General features: G+C 44.9%; 1 protein-coding gene across 3 annotated transcripts in view; it reads right to left on the bottom strand.

Annotated features, from left to right (window-relative positions):
* Positions 1–18,626, bottom strand: part of LOC147706814 (uncharacterized) — a 160,257-nt gene that overhangs the window by 84,673 nt on the left and 56,958 nt on the right. For all 3 annotated transcript variants that reach the window (XM_086925941.1, XM_086925942.1, XM_086925940.1), the window contains 2 exons: positions 17,163–17,279; positions 8,896–9,012 (listed from right to left, as the gene is read on the bottom strand). In XM_086925941.1, coding sequence (XP_086782067.1) covers positions 8,896–9,012; positions 17,163–17,279 — 234 coding nt within the window. The remainder of the gene's footprint in view (positions 1–8,895; positions 9,013–17,162; positions 17,280–18,626) is intronic.

Below are 18,626 nucleotides of genomic sequence, written 5' to 3' on the forward strand. Positions count from 1 at the left end.
AAAGAGTTTGAGCTGAAAGCAGTTGAGTTGGATTGAAGCAGAGGAGAGGAGTGGAGTTGCAGAAGGAGTGGAGAATCAGAAAGAGTTTATGTTGAATTGGAGCAGAGGAGAGGAGTGGAGTTGCAGGAGGAGAAGAGACAGAAGATGCTTGGAACAGAGAGAAGACAGACAAACAGTCAGTGAGCTGGAACTGAAGGAAGCAGTCAGAAGCAGTTACTTATCAGGAGGAGTTGTGAATAGCTGGAGTCTGAAGTAATGCCTTTTAGAAGAGACTGAAGTTATATCGTGGATTAATCTGTGGGAGCAGCTGGAGTGAATTGGAAATTGGCATGGAGACAATCAGATAGAGTGAAGAAGCTAGTGGAGCGAACGATTATCAGAGTGGCAGAAACCATTAGACTGAAGTTGGAAGGTGGAGAGAGTTCGTGGGGGAGAGGAATCCAGTGCAGAGTGATCAGCGCAGATGTGTGTCCAAGAGTGCAGGAGAGGATCTAAGACGAGCTAAGGCACAGACGAGAGAGGAGCCCAGATAACAGCTAGAGCAAGACCTCATACCCCTCAGGTGATATGGTTCTTTACTTTTCAAACATTAACCTTGTCCTTATACTGTATGTCTAATCCCTTTTCTTTCAGCGGTGTGTTACAGTTCCTGTTAGTCACAGAGACCCCGCAGATAACATTGTCCCTATTATATGTCTAATCCCTTTCCTTTCAGTGGTGTGTTACAGTTCCTGTTAGTTACAGAGACCCCGCAGATCTTTGTATGTGCCTATTACTATTCTATTGTTATTGTAATAAAGATACCCCAGTTCTTAGTGAACCAGTGTGCATGTGTTATTCTTATGATAAAACTAGCCTTTCTTCTAATGAGATGCTTTAGCAACTGATGGAGCAAAAGGAAATAGGAGCGTTTAAATCAGGGAATAACTCTTGCATACAGTGTGTGTCTCTTGTTCTTAAAGCACAGGTAACCTTTCCTTCTAGTCAGGTGTTACAGCCAGAACAGATGCTGCCCCTGATCCGGTAAGTAGGCACTGAATAATTAGGGAGAGAGAGGAGCCCTTGAGCTAAGAAAATAGATACACTAAGTGATTCGGCCATCCCATAATATTATTGTAGTAGCGAACCTTTAGTGAATAGTGAGAGAAACTTCCCAACATAGAGAGAGAGAGAGCTGAAGGTATTCATAGGAAAGTGATTGTCGTTGGTAAGCGGCGTTAATGAGAACACCAGGTGGGAGACTGGTGTGTAGATCCGCCGGATTGCGGATCGGGCTGTGAGTGAGAGAACACTGGGGTGGATACCAGTGTCTAGGTCCGCCGGATTGTGGACCGGATTGGGAGGAAGAGAGCACTGGGGCTGCAGCCCAGTGTGTAAGGCACGCCGGATTGCGTGTCGAGTGAGCACTGATGGTGATCAGTGTGTAATGGTAAATAATCAGAACTGCCCCAGGGTAGATTAGTCTGGACCCATATGGTCGTGAGACTATGAGGTATGAGTGTGGTGTAGGGCATGGACGTCCTTAGTAATCAGTGAGTATTCCTAGTAATCCCTATAGATTTAGTGGTGTTTCTAATGATATGAGCTTGTATATTGCGAGTTCCCCATCCTCAGGTAGGTACCCAGGTGCCTGGATAGATGGGTCCTGAGGAGGGAGGTGGTTACGTTTTGGCCAGGTTGGTGTTGCTCTGGTGAGCTGGTTCTATCTGGTCTGAGAATCTGGTCATAACAAAGCCCCAACGATTTTTCTCAAAAATTATGTGATGAAATCTCTCTGTTCTTCGAAAATAAAATCAACTTGATTTACGAAAAAATCATAAAGGCCTCCAGTCAAAAGAGTGACAACTTTCTCTCTCCCTCTACTCTACCCACAAAGAGAAATACCACACTTACGGCATTTCCAGCAGTCAATGACTCAGATCTCACCTCCCTCATGAGCCACATAAAATCAGGGTCTCCAGATGACTTTCTGTCAGCCAAAACAACTGCCTCCCTGCAAACTCTGCTTGGACCCCATATCCAAGCACTAATCAACCATTCTCTCAGGGAAGGATCTGTACCCAATGAGTGGAAAAACAAGCATTGGAAATGCAATAGGGCTCGCAATAGGAAAGTTTGAGCTATTGGTCTTATAAATGAATTTTTTTTAATTTAAGTGTTATTTTTTAAAATAGCTAAATTAATAGCTTTGTCATTTACAATGCCAATAGTTATAACTTTCGCAAATGTGCCACCTATAGCATTTGTAATGCAACATGTTTTGTATTTACGTGACTTAGATGTATTGATATTACAAATAACAATGGCTTTTAATTTTTTTAAATAATTAATACTTAAATAATTTATTTAATTTGAAATGGCAATAGCTTAAACTTTTGTAAATAACGTTTGTGAAGATTATGTTCAGTGTTTTTATTGTGACGGGGGCACACTAGGTTTTTCAAGGCTGCTCTTTTTGTATATAAAGCACCATTGGTTTTCTGCTAATTGCAAGTTTATCCAAATGATTGGGAATTGTGCTTCCCTCGATATCAAGGCGCGATAAGCTAGAGGAAGAGCGAATGGAAGCATTTGTTCTCAGCATTTACTATTACCTAGAAAGATCTTTGGCAGTAGGGGGGCTTGGGAATCTGCACGATGGCCGCCAGGTAATGTGACTGGTGGAGAAATTGAAGAGATGTTGTTGTCAAGGAGCGATAGGGATTCACAGAACGAGGCAAGGCTGCCACAAATCTAAATGCAGCCTAAGACTTCTATAAATCTGTGTTGATTCACAGTTCGTCACTTTGCCTAAGCACTTTCCCACATAATGTGACATGCACATGATCTAATGGGTTTACGTTTGTTTGAGCACATTTCTGAAGTAAATGAAAAAGCTTACAGTTGTGAGAGCTATGAAATAGTATTGTTTGTTCTAGGAATAAACCAGGGCCGTGGAGTAATCGTTAAATAATCCGCTCATTGGTCATAGAAAATGCCCTTGTTTCCGGTGAACAGCAACCGTTAAAACGCCTGACAGTGATTAGTCTGTTCATGACACAGTACCTTAGTCTGCTTTAAACGATCTCTGACACATCGTTACACCCTTTTTTTTTTTTTTTTTTTTTTTCACAACAAATAATATCTGGGGGTCAAAAGAGAAAGGAGAGTTTGACAGTAAGAACCACTATACCAATTGCGCACAGAACAGTGTCAGTGAGAAATAATAATTAGTAAATGGTCAAGTCGAGACTCAAGAGTACTAGGAGAAAAATGTATTGTTCCCATCAGAAGCCACACTGTACCGCCCTTGTTGTCATCATATGGGATCTCCTTACCCAGGAGACAAGACGGCCGGTAAACATTACCGTGACCGAAATGTGATATGAGAGCAGAACAGAGGAGTGTGGTAGTGGCTAATGAAAAAAGCAGTGTATGGTGATTGGAGTGGAAAAGTGAAGGGTACTAAAATTAGGTGAATGGGTGGAAAAAAGAATTTTATTAGTAACCCCCAAACCCTAAGGTTAAAAGGCAGGTGTGGGTGCAGGTTTTAAATAATAACCGCACTTATTGGTGGTCGACATGTTTCAGCATTTCATAAGATTTTCTTGATGCATTCCTCAGGACCTATACATGATACACTACTGCTACACTACTACTTGTTGACAAACAAACAGATAAAACACGAAAAGTTATTCACATCGTTATTGTTTGTATTCATAGTGTTTTATCTGTTTGTTTGTCTGTTTGTTTTACATGTTGGATCCCTTACCATTGCACTGACAGTATACGGTTGAGCACGCCTGGATTACCAGGTGACATCTTCTTAATTTATTTATTTTTCGAAAGCAGTAGTGTATCATGTATAGGTCATGCTGTTCGGGGAGGCCACACTTTTGTGGTCCCCTGAATGGTGGCCCCCGGATTTGGGACCAACACCAAGCCCCAAACAGACCGTAAAAAACCTCGGTGTGCGGTTAGACAAAACACTTCTGCTTAAAGAGCACACAAATCAAGAAGCAGGATCTTGCTTCCGGGTCATTGGCCTGCTACGATGCGTCTTCCCGTTCCTATCAGACTCTTACAGGAAAATTCTCGTCCAGGCCCTGGTAATCAGTAGACTGGACTACTGTAATGGCCTGTTACTCTCGGCCAACTACAGAGACTACAGGTGGTCCAGAACACCGCTGCGAGACTAGTTCTCAACGCCCAGCCAAGGTCTGCCTCGCTCCCCCTCCTAGTCAAAATTCACTGGTTGCCTATTAGGCAGCGTGTAAAATTCAAAATTTGCTGCACTATTCACAGATGTCTGTTTGCCAGTGGACCTAAATACTTAAAAGAAAAATTCACTCTCTATAAACCTATTTGCACCCTGCGCTCTAGCAGTCAGCAACAGCTCCAGGTTCCAAGGATACAAAAGGCTAGGCAGGGAGGGCGAGCCCATTCCCACAAAGGCCCCATTCTTTGGAACTCATTGCCCCTTACTCTTAAAAATACCACTAACTTCCAATCTTTCAAGAAGACCTTAAAAACTTTTCTATTTGTTGCCTGCTAAGAATTTCTCCCAATCTCTCTCACAGCTCAGAACTAGGTCTTAGCTCCTTTGGTAAAGCAGAAGCGCGGAGATACCCCTTCGGGGGTCAAATTCTGGCGCTATATAAGAATATAAATAAATAAATAAATGAATAAATAAATATGGGTCTGACCTGGGTGGGTTGTCCTCACCTCTGGGAAACTAGCTTTCAGGCAGACACCAGCTCTGATTGCACAGCAGTCCTCCCTTTTTGGCCACTGAGGACTTGGAACTGGAACAACCAATGGGGTTCCCAGTTTTACACAGTTAAAGCTAGTTGGAGATGTGTTTCGACTGTATGCACTTTCAGAACCAATTCACCTTTCGAGTGTCCCTTCCAAGCTGCTCTCCAGAGACAGCCTTTGAGCACAGTGATTCTTCTCACAGCAGGGTTGTCTCCAGTCAGGAGCACCCACAACAAAGGCACAAAGAGGGGTGAGATTTCATCAGTTGGCTGTCATCAGACAGACTGAAAGTGTGGTCAAGGAAAGATAAAAGGCTGGGCCTCATCCAAAGGAGCTTCTTTACTTTGAACACAAGTCTGCAATATTACCCAGCAGTTAATCAAACAGCAATGCAGGAAGACTAATTTGCAGCTCCTTGCTCATCGATAAGGTCTAACGGAATTCCTAAAGGAGCCTTGTATCCTGTTCCCTCACTTCACTGTCTGGGTGTCCTCCCTCAAGTTTTCTGACGGTCAGAAATGCATTTCCAGTGATTGAGAAAAGCATCTCACCTCAATTTTGTGCAGAAGGCCAGAACTGGGGTACCCAAAATGTATTCTACAGACCTCCATTGCTCAGGCTCACTCACGCAAACAGGTCCAGCTTTAGAGTGGAGCGACGGTGCGATGCACTGGGCGCTGACCAGGAGGGGGGTACACTGACCTCAGTGGGGGCGCTCTGTTTGGCAATAACTACAGTTTTAAAAGCACCTGCTGCACAGTTCCTTGTGCATCCAGCTTTCAGGCTGCAATAAAAATATCAAGATAACTCTTGTGATTATGTTCCTGCTAGAGAGAGAGATTACAGTTTTGTCTAGTTGCAGTTTTGAATCGCCATAGGGCAGCACGGAGAGTCTATATGCCTGCTGCAAAGAACAGATCTATATTTTATGTGGATAGCTGAATGGATTAGTAAAGCCTTCCTTTACCAGTGCTTTAAAACTAATTAAATGTATGTGGGAGAAGGCTATGGAGTGAGAGGGGCACTTTTTGCCAGGTGGTAGTGGTGGGATCTGATGAGGAGATCATATGGGGGCTCTAAAAAATATTGCCGCACCACGGGGCTGCCAGCGTTAAAGCCGGCCCTGCACACAAACCATAATTGTACCACGCAGGCTACACCCACATACATGCACAGCATACACTTCGGATGTTAGCATTAAGAGTATAGAAATTGAACCTTACATGAGTGGGCCAGTAGGCCTCCACTCCAGTGACATCAATAAAAAGGCTGCTCACAACTATGAATTCACAAAACATGGTACGCTGCCCCCCACCCGCATGTGCTAAGCACACAAGAGGGACAGTAGTCCACTATCTACCAATGAGGGTGTGCTTGGTGCAACACTCTGTAAGCATTTTAAAAAGTGCAGTCACATTCCCATGATACGCTCATGAATACTCTCACTGGAGTGCACTGTGAAAGGGGGTTTAATAGGACGCCCGATGAGTTTCCTCCAATCAGAGGCACGCTGGGAACGCCCTGAAGGCAGGAGCTTGACGACGTGCCCCTTCACAGGAAATATGTGGGGTGGAATGTGGTGTGCAGTAAAGGCACGGAGTTTCCCGTATGTGCTGAAGTGATGACATCTAAGGGGCCCTGCGGCCTGTTTTCAACCCGCGTAGCAACTGCTATCAAACAAGCATCGGCAGTCAAGGTCACTGTCTTTAAAGAAATGCAATCGCCCCCAAACACACTTTGATTGACGTTTCAATGAACATGTGTGTTGTTCGACTGTGTTCTTGCTCATCTGCCAATTACTGCTTCAGAAGTCACGTCTGCTTTTTTCTCCAGGCCACAAATCAAGAATACCCTTAACAATGCACAGCTCACGGCTCCAGTGCCCTTTAGCATTAATGGCCGCCCAGGACTTTCCAGTCACCCTTCCGCTCAGAGGCTGTATCCATAACAGCCAGACACCGAGAACATAAATATAACAAGCACAAAATAACCATTGCAGCCGGAGGTTTGGAGGGGGGGAGGTGACGGCGAAACCAGAAAGTCAGGCATCTTTGCCCTTGACATGGGCGGGGCCTGTGACGCAGCCGGAAGAGGCCAGTGTGGCTCGTTGATGCGATGCTCCCATGGGGAAGGGAGAGCCCGCGGTAGCGGTGGGAGTCCTGAGAAGTCCCGGGTCCCAGGAGGGGACCGGGGTGAAGTGGAGAGGCGGGGTGTGTTTCTGCAGGGCTCCCGTATGCTGAGGGAGTCCCTGCAGGGTGTCGCATTGGAACCCCGCGCAGGCCGCCGAGAAGAGTCTCTGCACAGCAGCCCGGTGAGTGGGGCTGCATGCTGGCACTAGCGACTGCCTGTCCTGAGCGGTCCCGCCGTTGAGGGCCACTCCATCGGGGGCATATTTTATTTTAAGCGCCACTGCGCTGACACGTCTTGGGCATTTTGTGTATTTCACGCCGTGCAGCCGACGTGGAGAATGGAAAGTGAAAGTGCATAAGGCTGCTGAGGACGGAAAGGGGGACAGGAGATGTGCACGGCGCGTTCACATTTCCAGTCCGTCCTGCGCATGCCCATCTCCTGTCTCCCTTGGGAGGCAAGTCAGCAACAATTGATCTCGCTGGCGATAGCGCTTTCGCGCTGCGTCGCCAGGCGAGACCTAAAAAGCAGGAAATAATTGGGGTGACCAATACCACTGTCTTTTTCTTGAAACACTTTCTTTTTTTTCAAACGTATTAATTTGACTACGTTTTTCGGGGAGCACAGCGAAACCATGTGATATTTCCCAATTACGTGACAGGATACGCTGCTGCTTTCAAATACGGAAGCGACAGACCGAACCGTAACATGCAGTGTATCGGGCCATGAGTTAGGTGAGGATGTGGACACATTCTTTGATGAAGTAAGTGTAAAACGTACCTCTGGAGATCAGAGGATGTCACCACGGAACAAGCAACGCTAATTTTCTTACACTAATTTCTTTTACACTTTTTCTTAGCAGAGTGTGACTACAAGGACGATCCTTACCTATAATCCCTTGTAGCCTTAAGAAAACATAGGCCATGTAGGTGAAATTCAGGATTACATTTTACTCCCGATAACGAAGCGAACAACCAATGCATGTTGTATAGTATATGTTGTATAGTATATGTATGTATTGTCATTCACTGTTCATCCTTAGTGCCTTTTAAAATGTTTTTAATAGCACATAAAAATATAGATAGAGGGAATAAACCACACGAGTGCATGCAGAGCATCACAATAGCATTGGAGAATAAACATTGAACATGAAGAATGCATAAAAAACCTGATCAATGTTATCCTATTTCTTTCTCTATTCAGTTTACATCATAACAAAGGAAGAAGTCCTAAAACATGGTCAGTATCAGTTGCATGCATATTTTTCTTACCATATCACTGTATGAAAACGTATAATTGAAGGAGCAATAGGCTACCTTGAGATATAAGGGTTAACAACCACCACCAGTCCTGAAGAAAGCCGAGTGACCTAGAAGGCATTTGATAAGGCTGAAACATGTCGACCACGGATGTAAGGGGTCAATATACCCTCGTAACATCGCTCTTTTTTTTAACATTTCCAAAGGACCAACACATTAAAGAATTTTAAAAAGGATCTGTCAGCCAATTTTAGACTTCAATCACTAACCATCTATAGTAAGTGCTCAGCTTAGGAACGCGTAGAGCCCACCCATTCACACTAGGTGACTGGGACGTGGGTCTAATGATGAAGCAGGCCACAGGTGGGACGTGTGGGTGAGGACCCAACAATATGTCCTACAAGATGTAGGGATCAAACTGATTTACTTGGTGTATATCTTATACGCAGTAGAGATATACACTGGGCCACGCAACAATCTTGCGGACATTATCTCATTTCGAAAACCAAGGGTAACCCTCCATAATGGTAAATATGACATTCAAGTCCCTACTATGCTTCAGAAGTTGATAATGCTGTTGAATTTCCTTAGGAGCACGTCCCAAGCACTTTTTTTCAAAGCAGGACTAAAGATCATTGCAATCACTATAGGGCTCTTCTTGCATAAAAGATCTGCATAAGTGATCATCTGTCAAAGCAGAGCCTTCAAGGCCTGAAGGAAAACCTTTGAACACTGAAAGTGATGGCAGTGCTTGGGAAAGACGGTTACTCACTTGGATTGGAAAGATCCATGCACTCGCCGTCATCAGAGTCCTCCTTGTATATGGGACACGGCTCCACCTCTTCCTTGACGCGAAACAGAAGGTCTGGGTTCAGCATCTCATCCTCTCCTGTTCAGAAGAGGGGTTTGTGAGTTACTGTTTCACTGCAGTTTGATCCCTTTCTACTCATAGCCACAGATTTTCTATTACTGTTATTACATGAGGACCATATTCTGTATAGAACAATCAATATATCAAAACTTAAACATTACTTACATCAAGATAAGACAACCCAAGAAATAAACACTGCATCCATAATCTAAAAATCCTTCAACATCACTGTATAGAATGCCCCAAGGTTTTCTCAAATTCCCAATATTTCAAATTTGTGAACTATCATAATCTGGGAAAACCCAAGTTAGTGATCTATTTCCAATATCTTTAAGACTTCCTGACAACACTGGCTTCATACTCATCTGAATTAATCACCCAATCAATTTACTTATCTCACTAAACACAACATCTTAAAAATAGGAGATCGTAAGATAGCAAAGAGAACATCTTCTGAAAAATAGGAGATCGTAAGATAGCAAAGAGAACATCTTCTGAAGGGCCACAGTTAATACTGCAGCAACTCCAGGTTTTATTAGTGGTGGCATGTAGTGCATAAATGTAAATAGGGTTAAAATATAAACACAGATATTAGATGTGACAAAGATTCGTCCCTTGAAGAACAAAAGTATTTAAATTTGTCAGTATCAATTTGTGACCCAACTTTTTCCTTTCACTTATTAATAATGTCTGGAGCATCGAAAGCCTCTTGAGACAGTGTCCGTGTGACAACCTGCCCCTAATTTTATCATTCTGATAGACCCGCATGTTTTCTGCTGCAGTGGTCTGCATCACCATAACTCCAGACCAGGGCTCCATAGGATTGTCAGTCTAGTGTCCAGCCGAGTCCTAGGCTATGTAAGGGTTTTGAAGCCCACACAAAGTGGACTCCTATCAGCACACTGAAGAACGTCCATATGCACAGGCATCGTTTAACCTCTACCCTAGTGGAGGGACTGCCTAATCACATTCACTTATAAATGTATGCAGTATGTCATCCCTGGACTCCTTCACTCCCCCTAAGTGTATATGGTGTGCGGTTACATGTAGGGCACAGCAGGCCTGGCAGTGAAAAGCAGAAATATTTGTAGAGAAAGAGCATAAAATTTGACTTTTCATGGTCAAACCTCTTCTCACTCTGACCCGTCTGGCAACCTATCTCCTTGGGTTAATGTATCAACTTTGTGCCTATGAAGAAAAGGCAAAGTACAAAATAAGTACACAGTTTTTTGACATGTTGATGGCTATCCCTCCATGTCCAGCATCTTTGGGTGAAGATCATGGAGGGGGCTGATGAACTATTTGTGGTCAAAGGCGCTTTTAGTTGGTTGATTCCTCAGAGACCTACATGGGTGGTTCTCACTTTTCCTAACGTGGTTTGGAAGATCGGCCACGATTCAATGAACATCTGGCAAGAGTTTTGTACCAATGTGCGACCTTAACTCCTTCCATGCTCATGACGAGCTGAGCTCGTCATGAGCCACGGCGCTCCGGTGCTCATGACGAGCTCAGCTCGTCATGAGCCGTGGAACGCTCGCATGCGGGGATAATTCCGCTGCTGTGCTGAGCGTTCCACAGGAACGGGTGTGGTCATGACGAGCTGAGCTCGTCATGAGCACAGGAGCGCTGTGCCTCATGACGAGCTCAGCTCGTCATGAGCATGCGGGCGACGTGCGCGCCCCCCTCCCCCCAGCACAGCGGGAAAATAACCCCCGCAGCGAAGGGGTTAACAATCGTGGCCGAAGCAACCTTCTTTAAGGCCATTCGAAAATTCATATGACAATTTGTGTGGACGGAATCTCAGCCCAGAATTCCTTTAAAACTCCTGCAGAAGTCTAGGTCTGAGAAGAGGAGTCATTCCTGGAGTTAAAACTATATTACCAAGAAGCTCAGTTATGGACGAATGCATCCTGCTAGAATCATAGATTCACATGGAACAAACTGTAATGAATAGCTCCATTAACCACTTGTAGGCGACCACTCCATATCTACTGAAGCGGCCCCATGAGAACGGTGCTTAAGGTATAGGACACAGCAACATTCATGCTGGGGATATTCATCTTTCCTCCTTCACCCAGACTGATTGATTGGGAACCCTGTCCTTACCCAGAGAAAAGACGCAACATCTGGTGACGAGGAGGATGCGGAGTGATAACAGATCTGTTTCTTAGAAACATTATTAAATTAAATCCTTACACATTTACAAAGAAGACGTTAGATTGGAAGAGAAGAGACTACATTACTGGTTCTAGAGCCCGATTTAAAGGTAGGTTTGAGTTTGAGTTTAAAATATTTCTTAAGCGCGCGTACACCAGGCGGTTTCATGGCGCTGTACAGTACTGAAACCCTGAGGGGCAGGAAACCAGGAACACGGGAAAGGGGGTTTATGGGGAGAAAGCTTGTGTAAAGAGAAAGGTTTTTAGTGCCTTACGGAAGAGTGTATACTGGGGGCAGGATCTCAGGTGGGCCGGAAGGTAGTTCCAGAATGCAGGGGAGAGTGTGGAGAATTTGGAGCCTCCCCATTTTTTGTGTTTGAAACGAGGGACTACGAGCAATTGTTGGGTAGAGGAACGTAGCTCCCTGGGAGGAACATAAGGTTGAATTTCAGAAGTGATAAAAGCCGGGGCTGAGCCGGACCGAGCGTTAAAGATGATGCAGCCCAGCTTAAACTGGTGCAACTAAAGAGAAGTCTCTGCTTGAAACCTTCTTTTCTTCATTCGTTGGACCTAGATGAACGATCACTAGGGTCTCTACAACGCTATTCCACTCACAGCAATCCTCTACTGGGACCTCTAAACTGAACTGGAAACATTATCTCAGAAAACCTATCCTGAGGAGACTGGAAGAGGCTCTGCTGAGATAAGTGAAACCCAAAGAGCTCCATTATAAATTACTGTACAACTGGTACGGCCCCCACGTACATCATATAGTCTCAAATAGGATACAAATTGTTGAAGGGGTTGAGGGCCAGTGTGTCACACATTGCACATCTGGTGGTCTTTCGTTTGGAAGAAGAGGTTAGCCATATTCAGAAAGATCTTGTACCACCCTATTGGAAAGATCAGGATGTGGCGATATTGGGCTTGAGAACGCAGGGCTTAGAAGGTGCCCCAAGATCTGATAGATCTTCAGTACGGCACTGTTTTGGTGCAGGCAAACTGGCCAAGGCAAGCCAGTGGGGTGGAAGTTGTGGACCATCTTAGCAACGGAATAACTCTCAAGCTATACTGAAGGTGAAAGTAACAAATCTGATAAGATTTGGAAATCATCGCTTAATTACATGTTGGAAGGTTTGGCAAGCTTTGTAAACCTTCCAAACGTTTGAGCACTCAGGTTCTTCGCGTTGCAGGTGGGTAGCCGAATTATCTTAATGGACTCACCGGGCATGTGATAATTATTGTAAGGAGCGCAAGTTGTTCAGCATGGAGGGATCCTTTACTGGGTAAAATACGCAGGATATGCTAGCAAATGTTGATGGGGGCTCGAGGAGGTAGGGCCAGTTATTTGCTCAATAACTTTCAGATGCTTTAAGACATCAACATAATCAAGAGCTGCCCCTAAGTTATTGGTATCTGTGTACACTTTTACTTAAAACTCTAATAAACCTTCACTTAAAAGAAGAAGACATTTCCCCAGGTGCACAGAGAAATCCTCTGTTATTTTGGGGGTGGAGGGTTGGGGCGAAAATAGAAAATCATGTTTAGTAAGGCACCCTCGCATAGCTCCAGCTGCACTAGCCAACTCCCCCAAACCCCAGGTCCCTGAACTGCTGCAGTGACCATGGAGGTGTCCGTGCCTAGACCCTGCATTTACTTCAACAAAACATCTGATAGCGACTTCTAGCCTCAGGTTCCTTAACTTAAAATTATCCCAAGGCATCAGGCTGGATCCAGAATTTTTTCATGAGCAGTACCCCTGTGCACCGGTATGGGTGCATCGTGTGGCTCCACGTGGCGTCATTGACATCATACGTGCCGGAAATGACATTTGCGGTGCTTATATAGGCCGTGTGGCCGTGTGCCGGTGTGCTGAGGCGGTGTGTTAAATACTGCCTGTAAGATAGTATGCTGAGGGGGTGTGTTAAATGCTGCCTGTAAGAAAGTGTACCAGTGTGCTGAGGCAGTGTGGTAAAACACTGCCTGTAAGACAGTGTGCCAGTGTGTTGATGAGGTGTGTTAGAATCACCGTCCCAGAGTCTGCAGCCTTTGTTCCCTTTTTACCTTTTCCATTGAATAACATTGAGTGCCCGACGGCTCAAAAGCACCCTGCACCCAGCCGCCCAAGTGCTTCTGGCCGTGTACCCTGTGTCCTATCCTACTTCTCCCTTTGCCCTGAGCAAGTGACCAGGAGCCCAGCTCGCACAGCCGCGTGGCCTGCTAGCCAACAGCCACCAACCAAAGGTCCCCTTCCTCTCATTGGATAACATTAGGCCTAACTACCTCTGCACCCGGCTGCCCCTGTGTCGCTGAGGGTGTACTAACTGTACCTTCCTGGCCCTGGAGGACCCCTGAGTTTATGCCCAGAACCGTAACTCTGCCAGTCGAGTACTCATCTGGAAACCGATAACTCACTTACCTGCTGTTAGATCTGGGGGTCTCTAGTTGGCAATGGCATTCACCTTTGTCCAAATAGGATACCTTACATCTAAGTCAGGAAATGGGGGATTACACTCCTTAATAACCCCTGCTCACCCCTTTGGTAGCTTGACACGAGCAGACAGGCTTATCTCAGAGGCAGTGTGATAAGCATTTGTGAATATACACAGTAATACAGTGATAACACTACAGATGGACACAACACAGGTTTTATAAAAATAAGTATTCTTTATATAGACTTAAACACAAGACCACAAACGACAAAAATCCACAATACTACACTTAAGATTACTTAAAAGATGATTAAAGTCTCTTAGTTCAAGTTGTTGGTAAATACGACAAAGTTCTGAACAAAGTACCTGGATGCGTAACGCTAAGTGAACAAAAGGCTTACAAAAGGGAAGATGAGTCGGTTCCGTGACCAGGGGGAACAGTTGCGTCCTTCCTCAATGCTTGCACAGAGTAGGGGAGGCCATGAGCGGTGCGGAGGTGATGCGTAGATTCTCGGCCTGCGGGCCCGTTGCGGTTGCGATGCGAGAAGATGGCGCCCTTGATGCGGCGATGCGATGACGATGCAATGACGCCCTGGCAGTCTTCCGATGACTTTGTATTTTAGAGCCGTTACAGGCCCTGCAACACAATTCTCCAGTGATGCGATGGCGACTCTCACGATGGAGTCACGCTTCTCCGGTGATGCAACAGCAGGCAGCTTCGACTAACACACGCTTCCAGGGAGATGCTGCGAAGGCTCGCTTCTCCGGCGTTGCAATGATTTCAGCCACGGCGGCGACACGCTTCTTCTCGATGCGTCGCGCTTCCAGCTCCCAGCGCCACGCAAGTGTCTGGAGTCAGAATTCCCAGCAAGGAAATTCAGGGGAGAGCTGGAGGTGAAGTCTTTTGTTCCTGAGACTTCAGCAGGAGGCAAGCACAGTCCAAGCCCTTGGAGAATATTCTGTAGATGAAAGTCCTTACAAAGTCCTATCTCCCTTTGGCAATGAAGCAACCACTGCAGGCCAACCCAGCAAACAGCACACTGGCAGAGGGGCAGTCCAAACTCATACAGCTTCATTGGTTCTTCTCCTTGGAAGAAAGGTTTCTTGTCCAGAAGTGATCTAATTTCTTGGGATCAGGGTCCCAATATTTATTCCCCAAAATCCTTTGTTCTCTGAAGGCAGAGAGGCCTCTGCCTAGACCAACCCAGTTCCTGAGCACTTTGTTTACATGACTCTCCTATTCCTTTGACTGTGCAGGGCAGAGACATCCGCCGGCCCACAGGAGGTGGAGCCAACACAGGGGAGGGAAGATACAGCTCTGGAGCACTCGGTTGACATGATTCCTCCTCTTCTTTCACAGTGCAGGGCAGAGACATCAGACAAGCCACAGGGGGTGGAGCCAGCATTGTAGAGGGAAGGTCCAGCCCTATTCAGGTCCCAGATGCAACTCCTCCCTCCCATCTAGATGCAGATCTCTATATTCACCACTGGGCTGCCCCAGCCTGTCTCCTGGAATTCCCCAGCCCTGTCACACACAAACCCAGACAAGGAATACACAACTCAGCAGAGGCAGGCTCAAATGGTTAGGCAAGCAAATACCTACTTTCTAAAAGTGGTATTTGCAAACACAGAATATTAAAATAACATTTACTAAAAGATTTACTTTATTATTCTGAGTTCAGGGATAGTAAATTCGAATTTCTACCATGTTCCCTGAGTCAGTTAGGATTATAAGAATGTAATAATCTTAACTGCCCATTCTGGCCTATGGAGAACAGGTAGCCTTCAATAGTGAAAAACGAAAATGGCTGTAATTCACTATTAGAACATGCTACACACATCAGAACATGCCCTACCTTATACTTACAATACACCCTGCCCTTGGGCCTACCATAGGGGTGTCTAATATGAAGCAAGGGGAAGGTTTAGGGACTGGCAAGTGGGTGCACTTGGAAAAGTCGACATGGCTGTGCTAGACTGCACATAGGCCTTGCAATGGCAGGCCTGAGACACACTTTACAAGCTGCTTCTGTGGGTGGAACAACCAGTGCTGCAAGTCCACCAGCATCATTTGATTTACAAGCCCTGGGCACACATGGTGCACTGTACTAGGGGCTGACAGATAAATCAAATAACCCAATCATGGAATAACCAATTAGTACATACATTTAACATAGGGAGTACTCGCACTGTGGCACTGATTAGTAGTGGCAAGGTGCCCAAAGCATAAATCCAGCAAAAACATATCAAAACGGAGGAGGCAATCAGTCAAAAATGGAAGGGAGACTCACGCCAATGATGCCAGGTCTACCACCTGCCATTGGATAACATTGACTGGTTTGACTCGAAAAATCTTCTAAGTGTGAAGTTTTGAAACTCTAAAATATTCCTATAAAATCAGCCGAATACCGAATTCTGAATTACTCACCTGTGGTCAGGAGAGAAGCCAGTACTGTACCTTGTAGCCCAGTACTGAATCGCAAAAGTAATCCTAACCGGGTTTACTAGTAATCTGAATTTTCTCCATAGACATCCATGGTCTGCTTTTCTGTGAAATTTCTTCGGTCTACTTTTGAAAACTTGAAATATTCCTTAAAAATCATACCAACTACTGAAACGTAACTACTTACCTGTCTTAAGTAGAGATCCCAGTGCTGGACCTAGGAGCCCAGTATTGGATTACAAAAGTAACGAGAACATACTTTACCTGTGACCTGAATTTTCTCCCATTGTATAACATTGCTAGATTTTCACTGAAAAGTTTCTAAGTGTGAACTTTTAAAATACCTTTATATTCCTTAAAAATCATTGCAATAACTAAAACGTTTTTACTAACCGGCTTTCAGCTTAGACCCCAGGACTGAATCTAGGATCCAGTCCTGGAATTACAAAAGAAATCTACAAAGTAATCAACTGTGTTTGTGTAGAAAAACCCATTGAGCTCAATGCTTAATTGTCTTTAGAACTGTGTTGCCTACTGCAACCCCTGTACCTATTGTGTTTACCAAGTCATTACCTTTCTGCAAAGTAATTACCTGATATCACTCATTATTGAGAAAAGTATATTTTTATACCTGTTGGTTCTAAAAATAAAGGAACTATATCTTTTGATATAAAAACAATTGGCCTGGAGTTCAGTCCTTGAGTGTGTGAACCCTTTTGCTGACTGAGTGTGTACAACAAATGCTTTACACTGTCCTCTGGTACTGCCTTACTACTCGACCATGCTACCACTTTTGAGAGTAAGGTCAGCTCTGACGTTACCCTCTGTTATACCTCTGGGTTTTGTGGTCTCTATACACACAGTACCTTACTTTAGTCCAGTATATATAGAGCCACTTTCTCACAGGGGGTGTGTTAAACACTGCCAGTAAGACAATGTGCTGAGGAGGTGTGTTAAACACTGACTGCAAGACACTGTGCCAGTGTGCTGAGACTGTGTGTCAAATACTGGCCACTGAAGCCTGCCAGTCACTCATCCAGATCCCAGCAGAGACAGCTAAGCGTGGATAATAAGTACGTGCCTGTTAAAGAACCATGAAATAGACATGTAAGACCTCGGAGGGGCAGAGTCACTCACCTGCGTAGAGGTATCTGTCCAAGTCAGTTTTCTCCCAGAACACCCCACTTTTGTCATCAGAGTGATGCCCTTTCGTCCATTGCAAACGACTGTCCGTCTGGGTTGCAGCAGGACCTACTAAAATGAAAACAAAAATTACATGAACACAGGGATATTGGGTTGTCAAAAGTGTGAAGACCCTTATTCTGGGATCATCACAATGGCTTTTTACACCTTGAATAGACCTCATCCAGAATACACCTGCACCACCCAGGGAGGGCCTGGGCCAGGTGGAAACTAGAACTGGGTGAGAGAGCAGAAATGACTGAAGTATGTCAAATACAAGTCTGAACAATCAAGTAAAATCAACTTAAGTGGTTCAAAGAGATTAAAGTTACTACATTTATAAAAAGTCAGTAAATATAGCTGCAGTTAAGCAATCTTTTCAAGGCTGCTCTCAATACAAAAGCTTAAAATAAAATGAATCAAGCCCCGTCTATTGCTGGCAGACAGGTAAACAGCAAACAATGTTATGTGATTTCATTTTGGTGACATATTTGGTCAGTCCTGCCAACAACTGCAAGACAGTTCACATGAAATAAGCATGAATTGCTTCATGCACTGTCCCTGCCACCCAGCTGCTCAATGCAGTCGCTTTTACCTGATGGACCAGGTGAGTATTACGCCCATTCCTAAAACCACATGCTCAAGAGGACAGAAATGTGCGGCCATACTTGCCCTATGTTCATCTGACCTCTGCAATGGTTAGTAACAGGAAGTGAGGTTGTGGACAGTTATGTTATGTTACAGGGTATTTGTTCAGCGCGCGTCTACTCCTGGGAGTATGTCTTCCCATCTTAGTTAGTACTTGAGCCGTGTATGGTTGGGACTCGCGCGTGGCGTATGTGCTGATGAAATACCTGGCTAGCTCACTCTACAAGTTTCTGAATAGCTGAGGCATCAAATCTTTCCAGCACTTGTTCATTCCCAATGGTTCACTTATATTAGGATTTTTAATTAATACTCAGCATTCACCCTAATATTATGGGGGCCACAGCCTGAGGATACACTTACCCTTAAAAGGAAATGTGCCTCTGGTAGATGCTCTACTAGTGACATGTTCTACATGAGAAGTGTTAGGAGTGGGACAAACCTGCTGCAGGGATGGAGCCCTCTATGAGATGAGAAGTGTTAAGAGTAGGAAAACCTGTCTGAGAATCTCTTATCTGCAGGGGATGGAGCCCTCTATGAGATGAGAAGCATTAGGAGTCGGACAAACTTGTCAGAGGATCTCTTATCTGCAGGGGATGGAGCCCTCTATGAGATAGGAAGCATTAGGAGTCGGACAAACCTGTCAGAAGATCTCTTATCTGCAGGGGATGGAGCCCTCTATGAGATAGGAAGCATTAGGAGTCGGACAAACTTGTCAGAAGATCTCTTATCTGCCGGGGATGGAGCCCTCTATGAGATAGGAAGCATTAGGAG

The sequence above is a fragment of the Lissotriton vulgaris genome, chromosome 6 (assembly GCF_964263255.1).
Source record: "Lissotriton vulgaris chromosome 6, aLisVul1.2, whole genome shotgun sequence".
Taxonomy (NCBI): domain Eukaryota; kingdom Metazoa; phylum Chordata; class Amphibia; order Caudata; family Salamandridae; genus Lissotriton; species Lissotriton vulgaris.